This window comes from Oenanthe melanoleuca, chromosome 7 (assembly GCF_029582105.1).
Source record: "Oenanthe melanoleuca isolate GR-GAL-2019-014 chromosome 7, OMel1.0, whole genome shotgun sequence".
Lineage (NCBI taxonomy): Eukaryota > Metazoa > Chordata > Aves > Passeriformes > Muscicapidae > Oenanthe > Oenanthe melanoleuca.
This window is the reverse complement of record NC_079341.1, coordinates 31307467-31331736: the sequence shown is the minus strand read 5'-3', so window position 1 is coordinate 31331736 and position 24270 is coordinate 31307467. Positions and strand designations below refer to the sequence as shown.

The window sequence follows — 24270 nt, the reverse complement described above, 5'->3', positions numbered from 1 at the left end:
GATGAGGAGGATAAAAAGATGACATAAAATATCCCCATTACTTATATTGCCCAAGAAGCTGTGGGTTTTAAAGTCTTTATATAAATATCACCAAATCATGGTCAAGGAGTGTGGCATGCCATCTATCATATCTACATACGAGAAACCCTCCAGCAGAAAAGCCATGAAATCCTTAACGCCCTTTGGAACCCACTTAATCCAAGAAAACAGAACCCTTATGGATGAGATGAACCCTCACTGTCACTGCTCCTCCTGGTACCTTCAGCCACATTTGGGTCACAGATGCAGCATTTTATCATTAGTAATATTTCTCAAGCAGATCCTTCCAACCTCCTTCTTCTTTCATTCTCCTAGTTAATTTTAGAACTTGTCACCAACCCACCTTTTTAACACAGGTCTAGAACAATCCTATTTTGTTCACATCTTTTTCTGAATCAGAGTTCCCTAAGAAATACAATAACCCTCCAAAAAGAATATGAGCTACAACTACATGAAGTTCTGATTAGTTTAAAAAAAACAGCCAAGCAGTGCTTCATTTCACTGAGGAAACAGGAATTCCTGTACTTTACAGTTATTTTTCTAGTTTTGTACAGAAACAACTTGGGACTTTTGTCTACAATATGGACAAAACCAAATAAAACAATTATACCATTTCTTTTCCAGATTAAAAAAAATTAGCTGTGATACTTCAGCAGTTACAAAATACAATATAAGAACCTTATTTCAGTCTCATAATCAAAAGGTTAGAAAGCATCAAACTCAATAAAGGCTTCTTAGACATTAAAAGCAGCTTATAAAAAAACAGTTTTAAACTATATGTATGCAGTAGCCTGTACATAAATGCTAATCCTTCCATGAAGTTTCTTCAAAGCACTTGCACCAAAGTGACAGACCTACAGGTCACACACACCCCCCTGCTCTTTAAGTAACCTTTACCACAAGCTCAGATCAACGCAGGTCAAACTTATTCCTTAACATTTAAAACAGAAAGGGCAATACAGATCTTGCCATATTAACGGATGTTTATATTTTTCTTAATGTTATGGCTCCCATTTCTGAAGGAGCTACCTCGACCCTTTGTTCCTAACCTACAAGTGTTTGAAGCTCAGGTTAATTTTTAAAAAACATCAGCCTGTTGCTCCCTCTCAGTGCAAGTGGGAGCTGAGTATTTGAAAATCCATCCCCTCTCTGCTGAAACAGCCATAGGGAAGAAGCAGCCTTTGCCCTCATCATTTTAGCACTGCTCTGAAGTCTTGTAAAACATCTTTTGGAGACAGAGGGTATCAAAAAGGAGCACTAGATACTGAAAAGAATCATGGTTTTGCATAGCAATTCATTTGAGGGCATTCTGCACTGACCACAAGCTCACACTTAGCTGGCACCAAAAATAAAAAGTTCACAGGTGGCTGTAATACCCTATACTGACAGCACAGGAAGGATGAAAGCTGGCTTTATATCTGATAAACTCCTCTGCATCTCCAGGAGCCCTATATGAGGAGCTAAAATTACCACTGGATACCAACTGTAGCTGCCTCCTTAGTGACTGGCACAAGACACACCACCAGCATTTGTAAAAGCACAGCCACAGCTTAGCTGGAAATCATGCAAGACATTTGCATTCAAAGATAAAGAAAATAAATCAGAATATGCTCGAGTTTAACCTCACAATTCCAGCCCACAACCTTCCACCTGTCCAGCATTAGATATTTGAGTCTGTACTTTAGAGAAATGTTCCTGACTGCAAGACAGTTATTTACATACACGTAGCTACTACAAGAATCATTTATAGACTTCTCCATTTCTGTCTTCCTTGGCTGGTGGGCCACATGTTTGCTATAATCTTGAATGAAGTAAAACTGCTAAAGTGTGACTAAGAAGAGAAAGTTCTGACATTCCTGTGGCTTACCTTAAAATTAACCAGAAACTGATCTTCTGCTCCTTTTGCAGACATCAATTTCAGCAGAGGATTCAAAGACAGTAAATTCTCCTGAACATGGCAGTGTGTGTCCTCACACTGTTTGTGCACCAGTTTTACAGCAGGGCACAATCTGAATTTTGATTTTTTTAATGTTTCCAGCAGGAGACATGAAATATTTGGCACAGTACCAGCTACTGGGAGGTAAGACTTGATGGAGGTAACTAAATCCACTCCACCTGGCTCCTTAACAACCAGCCTGCTCAAAGAGAACATCAATCTTTATGACTACAAGAAACACAGGTCCCAAATCTAGTGAACAACTCACACATCATCCTTCAGGATTCCTCAAACACTCATAATCCTCAGCCCTGCTACTACACTGCAGCATTTTTCTTCCTCCATGGCTGCCAAATGAGATATATGGATCTTACCTAATTGCTAGAAAGCTTTGCATGTTGCCTTTTAGAATCTGTGTTTCTAAAAGTCAGGAAAACACAGGTTTGGGATCAGCAGCTCCAGTGATGGGGTATGGTGAGACACACTCAGGAACTAAGAGGAAAGAACTTATTTCAAACTTATATTTAGTAAATTGAACATAGTACATCTTTTCTCTGAGAAATTAAACAGAATCTGCAAATTAATTTTCTATCACCAATCCACTGCAAAATGAAAAATCAAGAATGCTACCCAGGGAAGAATTTGGCTTTGCTGAGATTGAACTCTAAGAGGTCTTTTCCTATCAAAGTCATTAAATGACTTGTGTTAAAACAGGACTGGTCAGGTGGTGGCTGCTTCCCTCATGCCCTGAAGAAGGAAGAAAAGCAGCTGTCCTGTGCCCTTGCAGCCCCTTCCTCCTGCAGGATTTGGGCTCAGCTGGTGGGGATGCTCCTGCCCCTCAGGATATTCCTGCCCCTTGGGATGCTCTGCACAGAGCAGAGCAGGGATCACAGACACCCCTGGGGACCACAGGACACACTGGGACTGACCTGGAAGCACACACAGGCAGCTGAGCTTACCACTGTTGATATTCAACCCCCAAAGAGTCTTCAGCTTCTCCAAGTGCAGAGCTTCACTGTCAAGCCCTGGCAGAACGTAATATTGGATCTTAAACTAACACGGCTTTGATTACCTTACTTCCCTTTACTCCTCGCTTCAATTCCAACAGGATTTCAGTGTCTGCTCTGGCAATTGAGTTGTGTGAATAATGGATTTCTGTTTGGGCACTGAACCAAAAAAAAAGAAAAAAAAAAGAAGAGAAAAAAAGTAGGAAAGGGAAGAAAAAAAAATGTTTAAAATAGAATTGAAGAGAGACTGGGGGAGGATATAGGAAAAAAGTAAATTCAAGGCAAGGTGAAATGGTTGTTAAATCTAAAAGGAGTATTTTGCTTTTGCTAACAACCTCTTTTAAAAATATTTTGAATTTTTAATTTTGTTTAAGATTAGTTCATTTACCAAAAAATAACCCCTAAACATTAATCATTTAATCTAAAAAATGCTGAAGAAAACATTTTGTCTCTGAAATACTATTCCCCAGTTTTACAAATAAAACTGCCAGATGGAACAGAAATTTGGAAACAGATGTATTTCAACCCAAATGTACTTTTTCAGTGACCTTATTAACACTGAAAAACAAAAATCCTCTTATCCTCTTGGCAGGCACCAGGTTCTAGATTCCAACTGCCTAGAACCAAAGAGATGGCACAGGAAAATAAAAAAAAAAATAAAACAGAACTGCTGTGCTGAAGTTCCCCTCAGCAGTACAGCCAGAACCCCTCTGGCAGCAGTGTTTTCTCCTAAACTAGAATAAAATGCCCTTTGATAGATGGTCCATAGCAGGGAGGTTCAGCCCCTACAGCCATGAGTGCTGAGACCTGCTCGGTATAATTCAGCTGGAAAGGATGCACAGACACCACCCTCAGAGCACCAGGTGAGACAGAAGGTGCTGAGGATGGAGTTTTTGTGACAGGTCCCTGGACCAGTGCTTCGGATGCTACAGAGGGAGAGTCAGCAGCATCCTGGACTCTGCTCCTGTGGCTCAGCACCTGCATCTCCCTGGCACTGCCTGAGCTGTGCATGCATGAGGAGCAGAGAGATCAATCAGCATTGTTATAAACACTGTCCTTAAAACAAAGACACTATTCAAAACAAGTTTGGATTGCTGGGGTGGATGGGGCCCCAAGCAAACTCAGGGCACCCGTGCCCATGGCAGAGGGGATTAGAATAAAATGATCTTCAAAGTCCCTTCCAACTCAAACCATTCTCTGATTCTATGAATTTTAACTCCCACAAACCAACAAAACCCTGACACCCAAGCTGACAGTAAGGGGAGGCAAAGACTCAGCAGCTTTTGAGCTGTGCTTAGATTTGTTAACCAGGAGTAGAGTAGAAGAGTCTGAATCCAGTATAATCACATGACCTTTGAATTAATCCCTGTTGTTGATCTAATAATTTTCTGATTATAACAATTAAGCCTTTGGGTATGACTTATTTCATATATTTGATTACTTAGACACCATGCTGTTCACTGTCTCAGAGAAATCCTCTTTGCTACTAATAGTTCTTCTCGTATGAATCTGAACAAGCAGAAGCAAATTAATAAATGATGACATGGGAATTCCAGCAAAATAGATTGATGACTTGTGGGTATGATTCTGAATGATAACATTTTACAATCTACTCAAGAGCACTGCTAATAGGCAAGAATTTGTTTATGGCATTGTCAGAAACCTTTATAAAATGCTTGGAAAATGAATTGTTACTTTTATGAGTCATACTTGTTATTTCATGAGTTTATTGTTACAGCTGCTCTTACGTATGTTCTCAGGTTGTACTCCTTACCATAATGCCTACTCTGCACAAGCTGCACAATGGGCATTTTTAAAAAAAACGTCTGGCTCAACATTTGCCTTGTTTCAGTCTCATTTTCTATTATCAATGCAGCCTAAAACAGATACAGAAAATAGCAATGAAATGGGTGCCCAAGTTCCTTCATCAGACTGAAGCCAGCATGTTTATATATTTTGTAGCACCTAAATTAAACAACTGTGAAGGACAAGTACTCCTGTCTGTACTGAAGTTCCACCTGCTGACCCTGAGCCAAGCCCTGCTGTCTGAATGTCCCCTGACTCACCACACTCAACCTGCTTGTACCACTTAAAAGGACAAAAGAAGCAAGTACACAAAAGATTATTTTGGTCACTTTTTTAAAACAACACGAAAGACAATATGCTTTGGCTACCGCACAACTTCATTTGAAAATAAAAAAGTTTTGACCATGTTCATGTTTTGTGAAGTGGAAAGTTTTCAGAGAGTTCCTTTCATCTGGTCAATGCACAATAATGTTTGTCGTGCTAATCAAGGCTGCCCAAAATCAAATGTCAGCCACTTGCAGCTATCTGCCCAAGAACACATTACTAATAGGAATTATTCAATTCCTTGTTGAACAACCAAAAACAACCACTCTGAGAAAAATCACAAACAATTCCTGAGGTGCCTGTACATACAAAAAAAGAGCTTTCAAATAAATTCTTCTATCTGAATTATAGATCAATGTAGCCAATGACACACAGAGTGCAATTTTTAGTACAATCATCAATTTTCCTATACTGTTCTTTTGGCTTCACAGACTCCCAAACATATCCATTGACCTTCACCAGCTAAATAAAAAACACCATCATGAAAAATTTTATTTAGAAGCAGCATACAGAAGAACTTCTCTATTCTATGCATTACTTCACATTGCATTTCCACACATTATCTAATTTCATTTGACTTATTACACTACTGCCTTTTGTTGATACAGAAGAGAAGCACTCAAGGGATATGGACCAGACACTAAGAGTATCTTGCACATGTTCAGTAACTTATTAACAGAGATTAGAGACACTCCTAGGTGGGAGCAGACACCTAATAATGACAAAGTAATGAGATTACTATTGTCTTCTCATTACTCCTCATCTGTGCTAAAGTGCTGCAAATCACAAATTACAGACTCCAGCTACTACATAAAACTCTGCTGTCCATAGTATGTGCTCTGTGGAACCACTTCATTATTACAGATTAACCTATTTAAGAAACAAAAAACCACTTCTGTACCTGTAGGCTGAGCACAAGTGTTTCATCACTGAAGTTCATGCAAGCCCTTACACAAAGATGTTGCTTTGATAGGGAAGTCTTCAGAGAAACCCCACAAATCAGAGCTTGACCCATCTGTGACTCACCCCCAAGCTGTCGAATCTCCAGCTCAGGCCAGCAGCAGTTTGTTACCTGGGCCAGTGTAACAATCTCACCAGAAAGGATTGCTCATTAACATGGAAAGAAAGGACACTGCGAGGGATTCAAAGGCGAGGCTTCAGCTGGAGAAGGAGGCTCTTCAGCCCCTGTCCCCTGCTCACCTCTCTAAGGGCATGGGCTGGCACCATGGACAGTACATGGCAGAAGGAAAATGTAGTGACCAGAAGCTCTTTTGGCAAGGGAGCAAACAGACTGCACATGGCAAAGGGCTCCTGTGTCTGAGCCTGGAGAGCCCAGCGTTACCCAGCCGAGCACAGGCAGCACAGGACAAGGGTTCAGCCACGGAGGATGGACAAGGCAGGAAAGGACAAGAAGCCTGATGGCAAACTCCTCTGCAGCACAGCTGACACCAACAGCACAGAAGCTGCTTGTGAGGAGAAGTGAGCACACTGCAGCAACAGGAGGGGAGCACCACGTCACCAAGCCTGGCATTTACATGGAAACGAAGGCATCTTGCCAGCAGGGATACAGAGACAACCCAAAGTACCCTAATCAACACACTCCAGGCCCAAATGAACTGTTAAGATGATGATGTACTGGATTTTGGCATTTAACAGGGTCCAAAAATTTATTTTTTTCATCCCTTCAGGCATTCAGTAGGAATACTGAGCAACAATGCCAAGCATGGATGACAGAATGACTGGATAAATCACTGGATTTTAGAGTTGAAGTCTACAAAAGATGCTTAAGTAAATGAAAATAGCAGCACATAATACAGCTTGTTCTGCTTGTACAGAATAATGAGCATGTGCACAATGCATGAACACATGGACAATGCGTGGACACAGGCTTTATGCTATTTCACCTGTAAATGACACATCTCAGTTTAACATAACTCCCTTCTGACCTCCTACTGCCAACTAACCAGCTATTCCAAGTAAAACTCATCAGGCAACGCTGACACTCTAACTTTTATCCAAAAAAACCCAGACTACTTTTTGCAAAGGAAATCTAGGTAAGAGAATATTACAGAAGGAAATAAATAAGGTTATGAACAAAGCAACTACATTAGTGAATTGAGAGAAGAAACAATTTGACTCTTTTTCCAACTTCAACTCTAAGGATTCTTCCAGACCTCTCATACTCACTTAAGACTTCAGAAATTCTTCAGAGTAGTATTAAGCAGTGATTCTAACCTGTGTAACCTTGGTAACCTGTATTTCCTGGTGAAACCATCCCAGTTTTAAGTGGATACTGATCACATCTAATGATATCTGCCTCAGGCTGGCGGTGTGGTAAGTGTCCCAACATATTTTTTTGTAACTAGAATATGCACAGAATAATTGAAATGAAAAGGGTATTGTGAGACTTCCAATACCTTGTTGCACAATTGAGTGAAGGAGGGACACTTCAAAGGCCTGGCTTCTGAAGGATCACAGCCACAGAGAACAGTTTGATCAGAGATCAGTGAGCATGCCATGAAACTTGCTTTCTGTCCCCAGCACAAGGTGGGGCACAGAGATGGATGCTGGTGCAGCTTTAACAGTGTGAAGTACATGGTGCTCCTCAGCAGTGCCAGCCCCCATCTGCACACGTCCTGCTGGCCTGGACCTACAGCAACCATCACACACAAGCAGGGACCACTCAGGCAAAGTTCAGCGAGCTCTTTGCTCTCCTCCACATTCTGCCTGTGTCACTTTTGTATTTTTTCCCTCATTCTCACAAACTAACAAGAAAACTACACAGATTTAAATATATTTCAGGAGAACCCACGCTATCCAGGCAAAGCAGCCTTTATCTCTTTCTGACAGGTTCTAATGCCTTGTAAACAACCCACTGGATCAACCACTTACCAATTAACCACTTGTTACCAACCTGAAATTGTTTCCTGTGATTGGTCTCACCACCAAGTAAAAAAAGAATTCTCCATTTCAGATACAATATCAGTCTCTAAAGTTGCACAATTTTGCCACTTTTGAGATGATAGCACAGTCTCGCTGTGACTAAGGACTGCAAAATTGTGCTCCATGTAATTGAATCTAAAGATCTGACAACAGTGACCTTATCAAGAAATGAAACTTTTGGCTGAGGTTCAAACCATACACAAGAAATAACATCTTGCTGGCTGTTTGTAAACGTCACATAAAAATGTACTTATTCATTATTAGCAACTTGTACACTGAGCACTCTGCAGGTCTCAAACTGCTGCCAAGGGAAGGATTACTCAGTACAATCATTTAATTTACATCTTAGTCTTGTATTAATTTTGACAGCACAACCGAGCATCCCTGCTCATGACTGTAACAGTGTTATCCCAACGAGAGAATTATTCAAGACCACAGGCTAAAAACTGAGCATAGAAGTAGTTCTGGGAGCTGGATTGATACTCTGAATGCCCATAGAGCTGCTGATCTCAGTGAGAGCCCTGATTTTATACAAAAAAATCCCACTTTTGTGGTAATAAGGACAGCAATGAGAACACACAACCTATACTGGTGAGCCATCTCCTTTGGCTCCAGGCAAAATCCTGGGTTCTATCAGCCCCAGGCTTTAAGGAGCAAAACAATCAACTCAAAAATCTGAAAGTTCCATAAAAAATTCATTAAAGAGCCATTGTATGTAATTGCAATTGCTCTGCAACAAAATGTCCTTCTAGGAGGCAGGAAAAACCAGAGGGCTTTAAGAGCACAGCCCAGCTCACCTGTCCTGCTCGTGCAGACAGCCTTCAGGACACGGTGCCCAGGCCCACATCTCCCTCGGTGGGTCACACAGGATCCCTCTGACACCACCCACTCGTGGCACCGCGCATCTTCACACGGAATGGACTCCACCAAATGAGGACAGCCTGCCAGGGTGCCCACTGGATCCACCAGCACCTGCCTCTGCCTCATCCTGAAGCCTGGAAAAAGCACAGCTGAATTAACTGCACAACAGAAAAAATATACATACAATAGTAAGAGGACTATATGGGGCATCTGGAGCTGGAGGATTTAAAGACAAACAAGAGAACAATATTTACAAACTGGATTGACTGGGACAGCACTCAGCTGTAGATGCCCAGGCATGCAAAATCTAAGAGTGTGCAAAGGATTCCACCAACCCACATTTTCCACGTCTTTTTCCCTTTCATCAGCATATAAAAATATATGTGTCAGATATAGAATTTACCAGTGATGCATATATTAATGTTATAACAGCATTAAGATAAAAAGAGAGGAACAGTTAAGGAACTGAAGATATAAATGACATCTATATTCTGCCTGGGAATCCACTAACGAAAAGATTTGTTTTGAGACACAGCAGAGCAGTTTACTAAGAAATTAGTATTCTGTTTTATGAAGGTATAAGGTTTTCTGATACATAATGCATATCAGACCTCTTTGAAATGACATCCTATTAAACCAGAAGATTCAAATGTAAAGTGGAAGAAAAAGGTTACAGAAATAATCATAGAATTGATTATATAATCTACCTCCTTCTGAATAAAACCAAAAGTCATGTTGCTATATACAATGCAGAACTAATATACAAGTATCTTTCAGCAAGTTCTGTTATGCAAATGACACAGAATTCTAAGAAAAAGGTGAAAAAAATACATGGGGATTTTTCCTCTGACAGTCTTGGAGCAGGGGCAAATATACAGCATTAGTAGAGGCCACATGGAAATACTTTGGCCATAAAACAGAAAAGAAAATGAAAAGTAAAACACCCCAGAGAATATAATAGATCAAAATTCCACAGTTCTCAAATGAGCAAAAATAAATGATTCAAAACAATTTAAACATTAAATGCTTTTGCAAAGATTATAATTTTTTTATTATTTCTCTTTTTGTTTGAAAAATTTTGACCAGTTGAAATCGTTTCAATACTTAAACAGTTTTCAGAAAAGTGTAATTTCCAAACAATAATATTCATTCTCTGGAAAGGAGATATGATGAAATAAAATGCAATGGAAAAAAATCAGGAAATTTAGAAATTGAGGGACTACAATGAAATGGACTGAGATGACAAGAGGGGCAGTGAAATGGAACAAAACTTGCTGAAATTATCCCAAATAAAATCCTGAAATCATGGAAGAAAGGGAAAAAAGAAGTGTAGAGAAGATGCTAAAAAAAATTAAATGCTAAAGAAAATAAAGGGAAAATTCCAAAACCAAATGAAAACACTAAAAGTGAATGGGATGACAAGAAGTGCAGGGAAATGGACCAAAGCTTGCCCAAATAATGCTCACTGAAATCACAAGATTTCATTCCCTCTCCTGAAAGGACATGCACTCCAAGAGCCATCTTTGCAACTTAGATCCTTAGGAAAGGCTCTGCAAGGAATCTCAACGTGTCACAGCAACAAACATGTACAGCAGACAATTAAAATCGGAGGGAGGTTGAGTTACATTTGCACATCCTTCCAGGAATTTTAACCAAACCCACAACAATAAGAAGAATCTCTTGGGTCCAGCTGAGTCTCCAGATTTCAGGGCCATGGGATGCACCTCCATCCCAACATAGTGCCCTGGAATACAGGCATGCAGCAGGACTCACAGGGGGATCAGACAGGGGCAGCCTGGCAGCTGCTAGCCCAAGAGATCATCCTGCACAAGGATCTGAATCAGCTTGAAAAAAAATCTTACTTTTTCTTCTCACATGAATTACGGCAAAAAGCTTTTAAAGGTCAGATTCCACTGCACACACCCAACAGCTTCATCCTGTGTTAGATTAATTTTTTAAAAAAACACATGAGGCTCCCAATGTGCAGTGTGACACCCCTGCTCTAGCAGCCCTTTGGTAATGTCCATGCCCTGCTCACCTCTCCCTCCGTGGCGGTGCTGGCAGCTCTCGGGCAGGCAGGGACCCCACGGTGACCACGAGGACACCGCGCACTCGGCCAGGCACGGCAGGTGACACACCTGGGAGGCAGCTGGGGCAGGACCCTGGCAAAGCTTCCCAGCAACTGGTCTGGCAACTAAGAGAGAACAAAAAAAGGAAAAATTAAAAAGGAAAAAATAAAATCAAGGCTGTAACTCTCTCCTGCTGGCCTTGGTTTTCCAGAACGCACCAAACTCCAGCGATTTTTCAGGGTCTTATCTCCCTGGGCAAAAAGTTAATCCAGTGATCAGAAAGGCACTTAAGAGTTTTATCTAAATCACTCATATTCAGCAAGGCAGTTGAGACAATGATAAGTGATAATCAGGTGCTTTAAGACTAGATTGAGTGCTGATTTTCGACATTGCTGGAGTAACAAACTGGGATCTAATCCCCACAATTACAGCCAAGGAGAGCTCTTTAGACAGGACTGAAGAGAAAGATACCTAAGAAGGGAATCCAAAAAGCTCCCACTGCAACAGGAAGCCAGGCAGAGGCAGGTGAGTAAAAAACCCAAGCACAGGGGACTCTCCCCATTCCCATGCCTTTCAGGGCACTGCCATCTCTGGATTATGGATGCAGTGTCCAGACCTTGGACTTTTCTTCATCTACTTCCAATAAAACTGAGCAGAGCTCTCAGATTCTTCTACACAGATACAAGCATGAAACATGTTCCCTGCCTAGGAGGAGAGACATTTACCTGAGCTGCCTGCACCCATGGATCTCTTTATCCCAGAAATGGGCCAATCCCAAACCCTGCCAAGAACCAGTTTAGTTGATACTGACAATGGATTTGGAAAGCTGACTCTCTTTATATTTTCATTAATCATAAGAGATTTCTAGATTCAATTAACTTCTCTCACCTTTTTATTTGGGGCAGAGAGAGGAAAGAAAAGAAAGGGAAAAAAAGACTCTTAAATCTGTCCTCTGAGTCATTATATGATATTGCATTTTAATTACATTATGGGCTGAATTTGGCTGTCTCTTTAGATAAATCAATATCAAAGCAGTCTTTCAAAAGGCAAAGGCTTGTTTGAGTTTACTCTGCCATGGCATTACCAAGACTTCATTAATTTTTATAGCTACTGAATTTGTTTTATCCTCTTTTTTATTTTTCATGTCTGTTTTTCTTTGCTTCCATGCACAGAATTGATTTTAAAAGAATTTGTAAAACCATGCCCAATATATGAGTAATCTTTCCTTTTTTCTGATATTACACCATTTTCTTTAAAATGAATTATTTGAAGAAAAACACTTTTTTTTTTTAAAACACAAGACTTTAGTGCTCAAAATCTCAAATTCTGATTTGCACATCCTGAAGCTGAGTTTAGACCTATCAGTCTGAAGTGATATTCAGGTGATATATCAAACTGAAGTGATATTCAGACCAGTATCAGTGCTTATGATTCCAGCTCATCAGAGTAACAGGATTAAACAACTGTGATTTAATTCTAAGATGAAAGACAATACATTGGTAAAAAAGACCATTTTCTGGATGTTTTCTGAGACTGTAAGGCCTTTGACATGTTCATTTAAAGATTAGAACAAGATGGCACAAATCCAATTCCTGAATACCCACATAAAGAGACCTTTTCTAGGGACCCTGCAAGTGAAGTGACAGACAGAATGAGATAAATATTAAGAGTTTTAAGGATAAGAGTATTTATTTTACCAAGAAGTCTCATGCATGGCTTCACCTGCCTCTCAGCATCAAGCTTTTCAAAACTGTATCAGTTTTCTCAGAGTTTGCTTGGAGAAATGAAAGGAAATAAAACTGAGTACAAATGATCAACCCAAGGAATAAAGTCCAGTCCTGCTTTGCTCTGACCCAAGGGGTTCTTGCCAGGAATGGCTCTTCCCTCCTCACTGATTTTTAGGTTTCTATGCTGAATTTAACTATTTAAATGTGGAAGCCTAGATACAACTGGATGGTTCTCCTTTCTTGAAAACCAACCAGTGTGCCCAACACTATTTTAAATTGATTTTGGATTAAAAAGATCAAGTAAAATTTATTACAAAAAGTTAATGGGCTACCACCCAACCCAGATTCATGGATGACTTCTTCCCATTCTGATGGAAATCCCTGCCTTCCTCTCCCTGCCAACCATCCTCCTGCTCCTCTTCCTCCCTAGGGCTGACACCCTATTTAATTCTAGCACTGGGAGCTCTTTTCCCAGGACCTGCATCCTATTTGGCACTGGAATAAGGCTGCTTGTTTGCTCAATTCCTTACATAGTGCTTTGCATTGTATAAAAAGTAAGTAAGAAAAAACAATTCTCATCAAATATCCAAATACATTCCAAGTCTGTGCCAACTCATACTCCTCACTCTATACTAACAGCAATCCTCCAGTCAGTCTTCAGGAGTAAGACCAGAATAAAAAACCCAAGCTGTAATGATAAATGCATATACAATACCATCCTTTTCCAACACCTGCCAGATGTATAGAGACACAAGTTTCCACCCAGAGTGACAGGATGAACCAGCAGGATCCTCTTTAAAAGAGAATTTCATTTCTTCTTCAGCCATTTGATTAAAAACTCTGATTTCCATCTGGTTTATTATAAAGCTTGATGTGATTTTCTACTGCCATTCTTTTATATTTATATATTAACAAATTTATTTTTTTTCATTATAAAGGAATAAGGGGGACTTTTTCTGTGAACCTTTTAAATGCCAAAATTCTCACATACTGCAGCCTTCAAATGGCACAGGTAGCCTGGCTGGGGATGTCCTATTCAGGAAAAAAACCTGACATTATGCCTATGATAAATGAACACAGCTGCCAGGAATGTCTTTAGGAATGGGCCAGCCTTCTGATTTCGTTCAATAATTGACTCTGTAGTGGCATTTTCCTGCATTCATATAGAAAAAGTGCTTTCTGGGTAATTATTTTCCTTGGAACAATGTTATCCACTTTCTGGAGGAAGGTAAAAGGCAGAAGCCAGGGAAGCAAAGAGTGGGAGGGGAAGGAAACATCTCTGATTCAAGTAGCAGCTTATTTATGACACTTGTTCGTACCTTTTAAAATCCTGTGTTCTTCCCAATCTATAGAATAAACTTGAAAAAGCAATCAAGTACTAATCTGGGAGCCTCTGAAACATTGCACATTTCTATAGCTGTTATATTGAATCTATCCTTTATAAATGCAACTGCAGCTGTTCCCAGCACCAGTGTCTTGCCTCAAGTTTGAATTTTACTATTTGCTGTTATTTTCAGGTTATTGCTACCAGCAGGAGATAATAAATTGGGTTCTAAAGTGTCTTGTTTCCCTATATTTTTTTACTGAGGTAATGATTTGGAGGAAGAGTAGAAGAGGAAATCAGCTCTGATATGATTATTTCTATAATGTAATTTTAAGCCAATAAATAAATTATCTTTTGAATGCAGTCATGTGGACAGATACTTGCAGGCACACATACCCACACAATGTTAAAAGCAATGCTGACCAGACAGAGGCAGAAATGCATAGGATGGCATTTTGTTTCCAGGGGGTCCTGTCAAATATGGTTTTTCAACTCCTCAGGAGGTAAATAACACTTTTTTCCTGGAGTTTAACTACATTTCCCTTTTACAAAGAAAACCCAAGTATTTTTCATACTAAAACCAAAATGAGACTTTTCTAAATATCACTAATATATCTGGAATACACACAAAGATTATCAGGTCTGCCTCTTACATATTTTAGGTAATATTCATTTTTCAAGGAAATAAATCCAAATATTTACCATATGGCAAAACTAATCCAAATTAAAAATTGCCAGGATACAAGGCAGGTATGAGAAAGGGATAGCATATCCTTCTGAAAGCTCTTACTGCCTTTGCTGGGACTTATAAACCAAAGACACTTGGATCAATAAAACAGGGAAATTACTTGAGAAAACCACAAAGGAGTGAGTTATGTTATAAAAACACCTTCATGTGTAAAACACAATAGGGGTAAACCCAGCACAACATTTGCAAGTAATTTCTCTAACTTGAAAGACATTTTTATAGCAAAACCAAAACACTACACAAGGGAGGAGTGGTGAATACAATCTGACCAGCCTGGAAATGGCACCAACTCCATTGCATCCTTCCACTAAGGGCCTAATACACCCCATGTCTGATGGAAAGGGTTCCTTTATGCTTTGAGGAAGAATCAATTAGTTTTGAAGCCACTAAGCACCAAGTTGGAGGCCTATTTTCAATTAAAATCCATTAAACAGACAAGGAACAACGTATGAATAGAAGGCTAATCATAGCATGAAAGAGGGTTAATAGTGAATTGCCAAGAGCAACAATGGCTTAATGTATTTCAGAACAATAAAAATCCTCACCATTTTATTAAAGTGACACAGACAAAAAGTATCCCTGTGTCCTCCCTTTGCTGCCCAACAGGACTGTGGTCTCAGCTGGGATACTGCATTGTTTTGCTACAGCAGAATTTGTGGAGATTAACAACAGGCTCTACATATCTGGCAAATATTCAGAGTGAGCACAGGGCTCCCCACCAGCAGCCACATGACTGAGCAGATCAGAGGTGACAATTCATTAAGAGTGTCCAGGAAAAACAGCACAGGCAACAAGAAATGCTGGGATGGCAGCAAAGGCAATGATGGGAAGGAAAGAAGGATTATGTGGGATATTTGAGCATTTGGCTGTTATCCAAAAAAAGCTGGAAATCGCTGGAGCAGACCACCAGAGAGGGTGAGAGAAGAAATAAGGAAATCAGGGAAGAAAACCTATGAAACAGGTAAGAAAATCCAGGAAATTGTCATGAAAGCCTCCTAAGAGGGAGAGCTTTGCCCACTGCCGAGTTCAGGGCTCATTCCACAGGAAGGAGAAACCTCTGCTGTGAGTGGCACGAGAAAAGCACCTCTGTGGATGTGCCAGGGATGCCAGGATGTGGCACAGGTGCCCCAAGCTAAGCCAGTGTGGATCCTGGGAGCTGCCACACAGAGCTGGCCCTGGCACACAAACTTCATTTATCTCCAGTGTCTCCTCTTCTAGACACCTCTGGCTTTGTTCTCTCCCCACAGTGTCCCAGTTTGTGTCACAGCCTTGTACACACAAATCCTTTTAATTTTTCATCTCACTCCATGTTATTGTCTGAACACAATGCAGCTCCTCGGCCTCAGAACTAAATTACACAGAACAAACCATCACTGTCTTGAATGGAATCAATCCAGTTTCAGTGGCAGGAAATAATTATAAAAAATACAGATGCAATTAAAAATGTTAGCTTCAAGGATAAAAACCTGGACTAAAACCTAGTATCTCACGTGAACTAACTGGGCAGCTTATTATTTGCTGCATACCACAGTCAGCTAAACAAATTAAAGCATTTATAAAGGGATAACTATTCACAGTCATAACAAATAGCTCATTGACAAAAAAAAAAGCCCTATTATTTATAAAGCACTTCTTAAAAACTCACTTCTTTTCACTGTCAAAGTCTTTTTAAACATTAGTCACTTCATTTTAGTTTAATTAGTTTTAAGATATGAAAGAACTGAAAATACTACACCTCTGTAAAACATTAAGGAAAATGTTTTTTTTTCCTTAATGGATTCAAACTCAAATTTCTGAAATGCACATTTAAACACCACTGTCAAGCACTACAACAATCTGAATAAAATCATTTCCTCTCCTGCTTCTACAGGGTTTCCCCTGAAGAAGCCAGCTGTTACATATTTATTTTTCCATTATGTGAGCTCTATCTCATAAATTCTGCTCAGCATTTGGTGAGCTTACAGATCAATAACTTGGCATCCCAGCAATATAAATCTGATACAGACTTCCCTGAATATATTTCACACTTCAGAGGTGTATTTCTCATCTTTTCAAGCCAATACAGCCATCCCAGTGATAAATAACTAGTTTGGGATGAGAGGGATCCTGGAGGGGGAGAGGCTCCACCTGAGAACCACTCTGGTTTCTGTGATTCAGGTCAGCTAAGCCCCAGGCTGGATGCTCCTGTTGCTGCACCAGAAGCAGCTCAACAAAGCTTTTTTCACACCACTGCTGACCATCATTTCTCTCCCTCCTACAGTCCTAGTCAAGTTTTCTCATTACTAATGCATTCTAACCTATTCCTTTTCAATTTCATAAACCAGACAAGGAAAACAGGATTTAAACATCAAAGTCCTAAAATTCTAATTTCCGTAGAACAAATTAATCTTCTCATTCCTGCAGTTTCACCAGCATAAACTTACAACAACAACAGCAAGGAAAAAAAAAAAAGTGTGTGTTTAATATAGGGCTCACACTCCTCACAAGGCTCCTATTCACTCCAACAGCAGTGCATAACTTGGATCAACTCCCACAGGCAGCTTATCTCCATCAACACAGTCCTTTTCCTTTAAATATGCAGGATAGCAACAGCCATAAGCAACAACAACAACCTGCACAACCAACCTCCAGATCCTAAAGAGTCAGACCTGGTGCTCCACAGGACTTCTGGCACCCAAGGGGATGGTGGCACATTCCAACTGGACTTTCTGCTGGTATTGTCCTTTTCCCAAAAATACTCCATGGTTTACTGAACAGATGTCACATGCACCAATCTGAAACACTAATCCCCCAGGAGACACACATTGGAAGGTCATGATTCAGAGCAGAACAAAGAACTTGCAGGGAAAAAAATGTGGCACCCTCATTAGGAAAAAGAGCACACAGAGCAAATGAAGTAAAATAGCGCATTTTGGAGCTAAAAAAAGACAATAGGGCAAAAAAGAAAGGGATGAGAAAAAACAGAGAATAACATAAGATAAGAATGAAAGGACTCCTCAAATTAATCTGTGTGCAAGTCCAAAGAGGCACCAATATCTGAAAGACAAAACACAATGCCAAAATATTTCCCATGTGGGAATCAAGAAGAGTCTGAAAGATTCACTCATCAGATAAGAAAGGGATAGACATTTTTGTCTGTCAGCAATAGGGAGAAAGCTCAATATTTTGAGGAAAACAAGAACATATAAAGGCCATAAAATAATCATTTTGAGACTCGTAGACATAGGACTTAGATGAAAGTGCAAGGGACCAGTTTCAGCTTCAGACCATTTTGTGATTCTGTCAGTAAAGGGGCTTGTAAGACAAAACTACATAAGGGAATACACACAGGGATGGATCAGACAGTAACCATTAGACCTGAACAAGTACTTGAGTATTTTCCAAGTCCTCAGTTATAAACAGACTAAAGGAGGTTTTGCTGCTACAGCTGGAGACACAGAAGTTTATAAAAAAACAAACTGATGTAAAATGAACCAGGTGGAATTGCATCCTAAAAATAAAGCAAAAATTAGTATAGGCTGGGGAGCTGCAGTGGAGTAAGTCAGGCAAGGTACTAGGTCTACTAACAGGAGAGAACTGAATCTCTCTCAAAGGAAAGAAGAATATAAAAATAATAGAGACTTCTGTAAGAAATAGTTTTGCAGGGTAACACTAAAAGCTATCCAAAATAATGAAGGCACAACTATGTCACATACGTGATATTAAAATTAAAGCTCAGATAAAGATAAATTTGGAGATAAATAATATGATAAAGCAACTCATTAAGCAAAAAAAAAATGTATACAAAACTTTAGAACCTTGTACAGGCATGAGAATTTTATGTGGATTTGCAGCTGTAAAATAACAAAGATTAAGAAAATAGGAACCTGCAATGATTTCTGGTGAGCAGGTAATAAGAAATACATTTTATTAGCCAAATTTACTATGCTGAGTAAACAATAAAGAGGATTCAAGGAAGCAAAGCATTATTTCACAAAGGTCTTTTCAGTCCTATAATTAAAACTTAAGCAGACAGGCTGCAAAATACTTTAAGAAAATTCTGAAAGCAAGAGGCAAATTGGATCTCACTCAACAAGCAAAAAAGGAAAAATGTCAAGATATATCAGGCACAATTTTATGAAAGAATGACAGGGCAGAGAGAACCCTAGTTAGAAAACTACAGAAAATAAGGAAAGAGCAGCAATCCCAGTCACTAGAGACAGCAGGAAACTAGTTCAGTGCAGAGAGGAAATACTTCTGGAGTATTTTAGAAAGACTGCCATCTCCCAGACTACTGATAAAGAGATACAGTTTCCAGAAAAATCCAAAAAGCAAAATTAATTAGACAACAGAAGGATATGCCCAGGTCTTCAAAAAATAAGGTTAAAAAATTTGAGGTACAAGATTAAATCTAGGAACTACATATAATTATTAACTGACTGAACATAAACACAGACACCAGTCCCAGATTCTAAGAGGAATTTTTATTCCCATATCACTGGAATAAATTATTGTGATTGAGAGGAGAGTTGTACTGCCAAACAAGGAGAGGCTTCATAAACAGATTGTTGCATAATATTCTTCCCTGTCTTTTCCAGGTGTCTTTTTTGTTGGCACACTGGGGATTGCTAGTTAGTGACATTCACCCAGATCAATTAAAATTTATTATGGAAAAATACACTTCAGATAAAATTTCATAAAACCCCAAAAATCTTATCTCTTTTTGTAAGCTCGTTTACAGAAGAGAAGAAAGCATGTGTGTCCTATGGTAGCAGTGTCTGGCTTTGAAAACAAGTTAAGGATGTGCATTTCTTCTTTGCTTAAAAGAGTTTTCATACAAGTGAACAGCTTTACTTGTAAAAAGAGGTACAAAGAAGGGTAGTCACCACCATTCCTACAGTTTGTTCCAGAAATGGGATGTCCAGGCATGGGGATCAGAGAGTATCCAGAGCTGAAGGGCAGAAAGTCCTATACCACAAGCAGCTCACTGGCATTTTCTGTGCTACCTTCTGTGCAAAATGTGTCACCTCTTTAAAAGCAACATCATTTCAAACATGCAGATTTGCTACTTCCAGCTCTGGAATTAGGAGATTACAACATCTCTGAAAATTAAGCACTATAAATTTAAACATGTTAAAATTCAGTGAGATACTTAAAAACAGCAGGACCAATTGAAAGGTAATCAGGTTAAAGTTCAGCCTAAATTAACAAAGGCCTAACAAATGAGGAGGGATGTGGACTCCTTGGACAGAACAGTCAGCATTAAAACCAGCAGTTTCTTCACTCAGGTTACCTACACACACAGGAACACAGACCTCTGAACTACACATCACTTTATCAGTGTAAATTTAGCTTTAACAGCCTCAGAACACAGGAATATCATCAAGGACTCCAAAGACTGCAGGACCTTTTCCTTCCAAATACTCATATTAATAGTATGAAGTTCCTCCTCAAGGCTTAAAAAACATATAAGATCAAGACAGGGATTTCTTAGTTAGATCACCTCTTGGGGAGGAAAAATATGAAATCTTATCAATGCATTTCTTAAATAATACCTGAGTGAGAGTTCTTCATTTTCAGTATCTTCAAGTTGGAACCTTATAAGCAAAACACAAAAAGATTTCAGTAGACTTAACCTTCTGAACAACTGATATACAGGGACTCAAGGAAACAGGTGCTCCCTTTCCAAACACAGACATTTTAATAAAAGAAGAAATAGATGGGAAGACTAAGCAAATAAAAAATGGGAGAGGTATCCTTGGGGGATAAAAGAGCTTTGAGCAGTACGTATAAACACATCACAGATGGTACCTGTCTCCAACTAGGATTCAACATATTTTATCCCAGAATGCTGCTGGAGAGACCACGGGACAAAATCTTCTTTCACATATGTCATTGGGCCCAGGTCCAAATTCTCTTTGGAAGTAACCAGAAGAATAACAACTGTGATGGATGGTAATATCCCATTAGACTCGCTTGTTTGATTCCTGAATGATCCCTTTAAGGACACTCAAGAGGTGAAGAAAGAAAAATTACTGTGCTTTTGATGGTAGCAATTAGATACTATATTTGCTTATAGATAGAGGATTAACTTCCTCATCTTCTCCTCATCACTGAAAAATTGGTACAGTAAAAGATGAGATGCCCTAGTGATGAATAAAAGTATTCTGCCAGTTCTGATTGCCAGAAGAAAAAAGCCAAAAAATACGTAATTCCTTATTTATTCAAAGAAAATTAGTCAGCTAGCAAATGAGACACACTGAATATTACTGGATGAGGAGGGGTAATAGGCAAGGCTTTCCCTGTTTCCATTTGCATGTGACTGTGCTGACAGTAGATGGGATTTTCACTTTCCAAGCACTACTGTACATCTGCACTACTGCTTTGAAATTACAGTAATAGTTTATAGTTTGTACAATTGCTCTGCACATCTGGGTTTTTTCAGTTGCCTATATGAGATTTTTTTTTTAAATTAGAAGTGGAAAGATTACATGGAAGAGGTATCCCATGGTTTGGTTTTATTTTTTTTAATTGAGGAGAGGGCTTGCAACTTTTAAGACATTAAGCAAGGGGAAAAGCTGCAGGTGGGTCACACTGGATATGTAGCACTACTCTGGTCATGAGATATGTAAATGTTCAAGGAATTCAAAGGCACTCCTCATGTCTTCCTGAGAAATTCACAATTCTGACAAAGAATAGAGACTTGAATGAAGTCAGTTCAAGCTCTCTGCTCACCAACCTGCCTTGCAGAGGCTGCAAGGAACACGGGAGTGATGAATAAAGTCAATAAATGCCACCTTTCATCAACAGCACTTTTCTAACTCTGAAAGTCCCCTGCATCACACACTTGTGTGGAACAAGAGAGAGGGGTTGTGTTGGGAGAGCAAACAAGTGCCAGATGTCTGGGAGAGGTGAATCAGCCACTGTGCATGGACTGACTAGAGATTAAAACAGGTCTGGTTTCCCATAACCTCAGTCTTTAAGGGATGCTGGGATACACACTGGGCATCTGGGAAACACTCAGTTTCTGCTCTGTAAGTAAATAAATCTAAGATACAATATTGTGTTGTTATTATCTTACATCTCTGCTCAAAAACACATTCTGCAAGAGCACTATATTGAGTAAATAAAACAGCCTATGATGAATTATTCATTGTGAATCTGTAACTACTTATTATTCTTAAAGAAATATAACTCACTTCCAGAGTCCAAAACCCGTCTCTCTGCTCAAAAGTTGTGACAATATTATTTTTGCTTTCCCCTTCAAATCACAAGATTGTGTATCAACCTGAAGCAGAGGCTAAAGCCATATCCAGAATGGTGTGTGACAACCTGTTTTATATTCTAAACTAAGACTACACTACAGATAAGTGCACTCAGCTACCAAGAGGCTGGGTTTCCTGATATATGACAGATGAATAAAAGTCAACTCCAAGCATAATTTAGTTCCTTCATCCTTTGTACCCCTCCCAATGCAGGTGAACAACAGAACTGGCAGCAATTCATCCCAGGAGGTTGTGGCTCCTGGCAGTTCCTCTGGTGCCAAGCAGCACCTCCCTGTGTGAGCATGGATACAAGGAGGGTCTCAGCCAGCCAAAGGCTAGCAATGACTCCACGTTATGTACTTCTTTCCTCCTGTTTCTCCTACTCAGATGTACCCAGGCCAGCCCCTCAGAGTGAGCCTGCACACGCACCCTCCTTCGGCCGCTGTGTCCCCGGCTCCACGCTGATCTGGGCACAGTACACCACCCGGCTCTGGGTCCCACCTCCACAGAGCCCTGCCTGCTGCTGCTGGACAGGCTCCTGCTGGTCAAGGAGCAGAGACACTTGGCAAGCTTTCCATTCAGAAGTCCTCCAGGCAAACCTTTGAGAAAGAGAATAGGTAAAATGAGTTTTTGAAAGACTACAGGCAAGGGAGAGGTACTTTATTAAATGACAAAATACAATTGGTATAATCATTTTAGTAGCACTTTCCTATTCAAAACAAGTAATGTTTGGAAACATTTGAGTGCTAAATTTACATAGGTTAAGTATGTGCTATTTGTCTGGAGCACTTGTGTAAAACTTTTGACAGAGCACCAATCTCCAAAGCGTTCTGAAACACTAAATCATCCTGACAGCACCTTTGAGCACAGTGTAAAAAATGAGCAAAGATTAAGAGGTTTGATTAAGTGTGAACAGTAGTTTTCAAACGTGTCTCAAAGAACTAAACCACCCCTCTCTGCCAAGAGCTGAACATCTTGCTCTGAAATGCCCTTACCAGATGAAATCCTGCACACCTCGATGGAGCTCCAAGCACTTGCAGCTTTTCCACAGGGGGACCTTTCTTAGTGCCTAAGGTACTGCCAGTTCCTACAATGGCTTGGCTAAAGCACCTCAGTTAATTCCATTTTCCACAAGTTGTGATACACAGCAAGCTCTAGACAAAAACCACTTTCATTCTATATTCCATTCACACCTAAAGAGCATTAAAGGTTTTCAAGGAATTAAAACGTTTTGGGGCACAGGTAGGTGAATGCTGTACGGACAATAATTGTTAGCGTGTACCAGCTTAAATGCCAGGAAAAACTTATTAAAACCACAGGGAAAACAGTACTGTGTATCCATGGAAAGCAGAATTTATTTCCCCATCATAAACATAGAGCATATTTCTAACACAACTGTTTCCACAGGCAGAGTTTGCTTTGATTCACAGGTCACAGTATGAGGGGAGTAAATAAGAGCCCAAATTCTTCCCGAGCTTCCTGAACACAAATCTTAGGCAATATTGTTTTTATAACCAATCTGTTCACACTTGTGCTGCTTTATGCCTCCACTCCTCTAAATTTCCTAGTTTGCTTTTACCCCAGAATCTTTGGGTTTTGTGTAATGTAAACTACATAAAATAATTTCCTTCCTTTATCCTCAAGACAAATGCTCTCTCCTTTACAGCAGATCCACAGTTGTTAAAACTACATATGTTCCTTAACTGCTGATTGATCACTGCAAACTCAAACACAGTGGGGTGTCTCTGCAGAAAAAGCCTTCCACATCATAATTCTGTGTATTCTCCACAGTGAGTGTCTGCTCCTGACTACAGCTATGGCAAGCAAACCTTCATCTCAAAACCATATGAAAAATAAAATCACTAATGTGAGCACACATCAATGTTCTCCTAACTTATTTTGTCAATTTTTTTTGGTGTATAATTTTTTTTAATTAACCCCAAAGCACTTCCAAATTTTGCAATGTATTCATGGAAAATATTTGTGAATACTGCCAATTACTTGCATGTACAGGTACTGCTCAGATGAGCTGTCATGCTCTTTTAAATAAATCACAGTATCTTGTGCAAATCTGGATACACTCACAGGGTTCATTATACCCAAAGAAAATAATGAAGACACTTTTCACATGACAAGTATCAAATACCTAACTCCCACAACATATAAAGCACAGCCATGAATTCTTCTCGTTATTCCTTCTGGGAATTCCTAATCTCATTTCTTGGGCCTGCAGTGTTAAATG

The 24270-nt window shown here is 39.6% G+C and overlaps 1 protein-coding gene across 1 annotated transcript in view; it reads right to left on the bottom strand.

Moving 5' to 3' along the window:
* Positions 1–24270, bottom strand: part of THSD7B (thrombospondin type 1 domain containing 7B) — a 243712-nt gene that overhangs the window by 153083 nt on the left and 66359 nt on the right. The window contains exons 5-7 of the mRNA XM_056496809.1: positions 22458–22627; positions 10955–11110; positions 8853–9050 (exon numbers count right to left, since the gene is read on the bottom strand). Coding sequence (XP_056352784.1) covers positions 8853–9050; positions 10955–11110; positions 22458–22627 — 524 coding nt within the window. The remainder of the gene's footprint in view (positions 1–8852; positions 9051–10954; positions 11111–22457; positions 22628–24270) is intronic.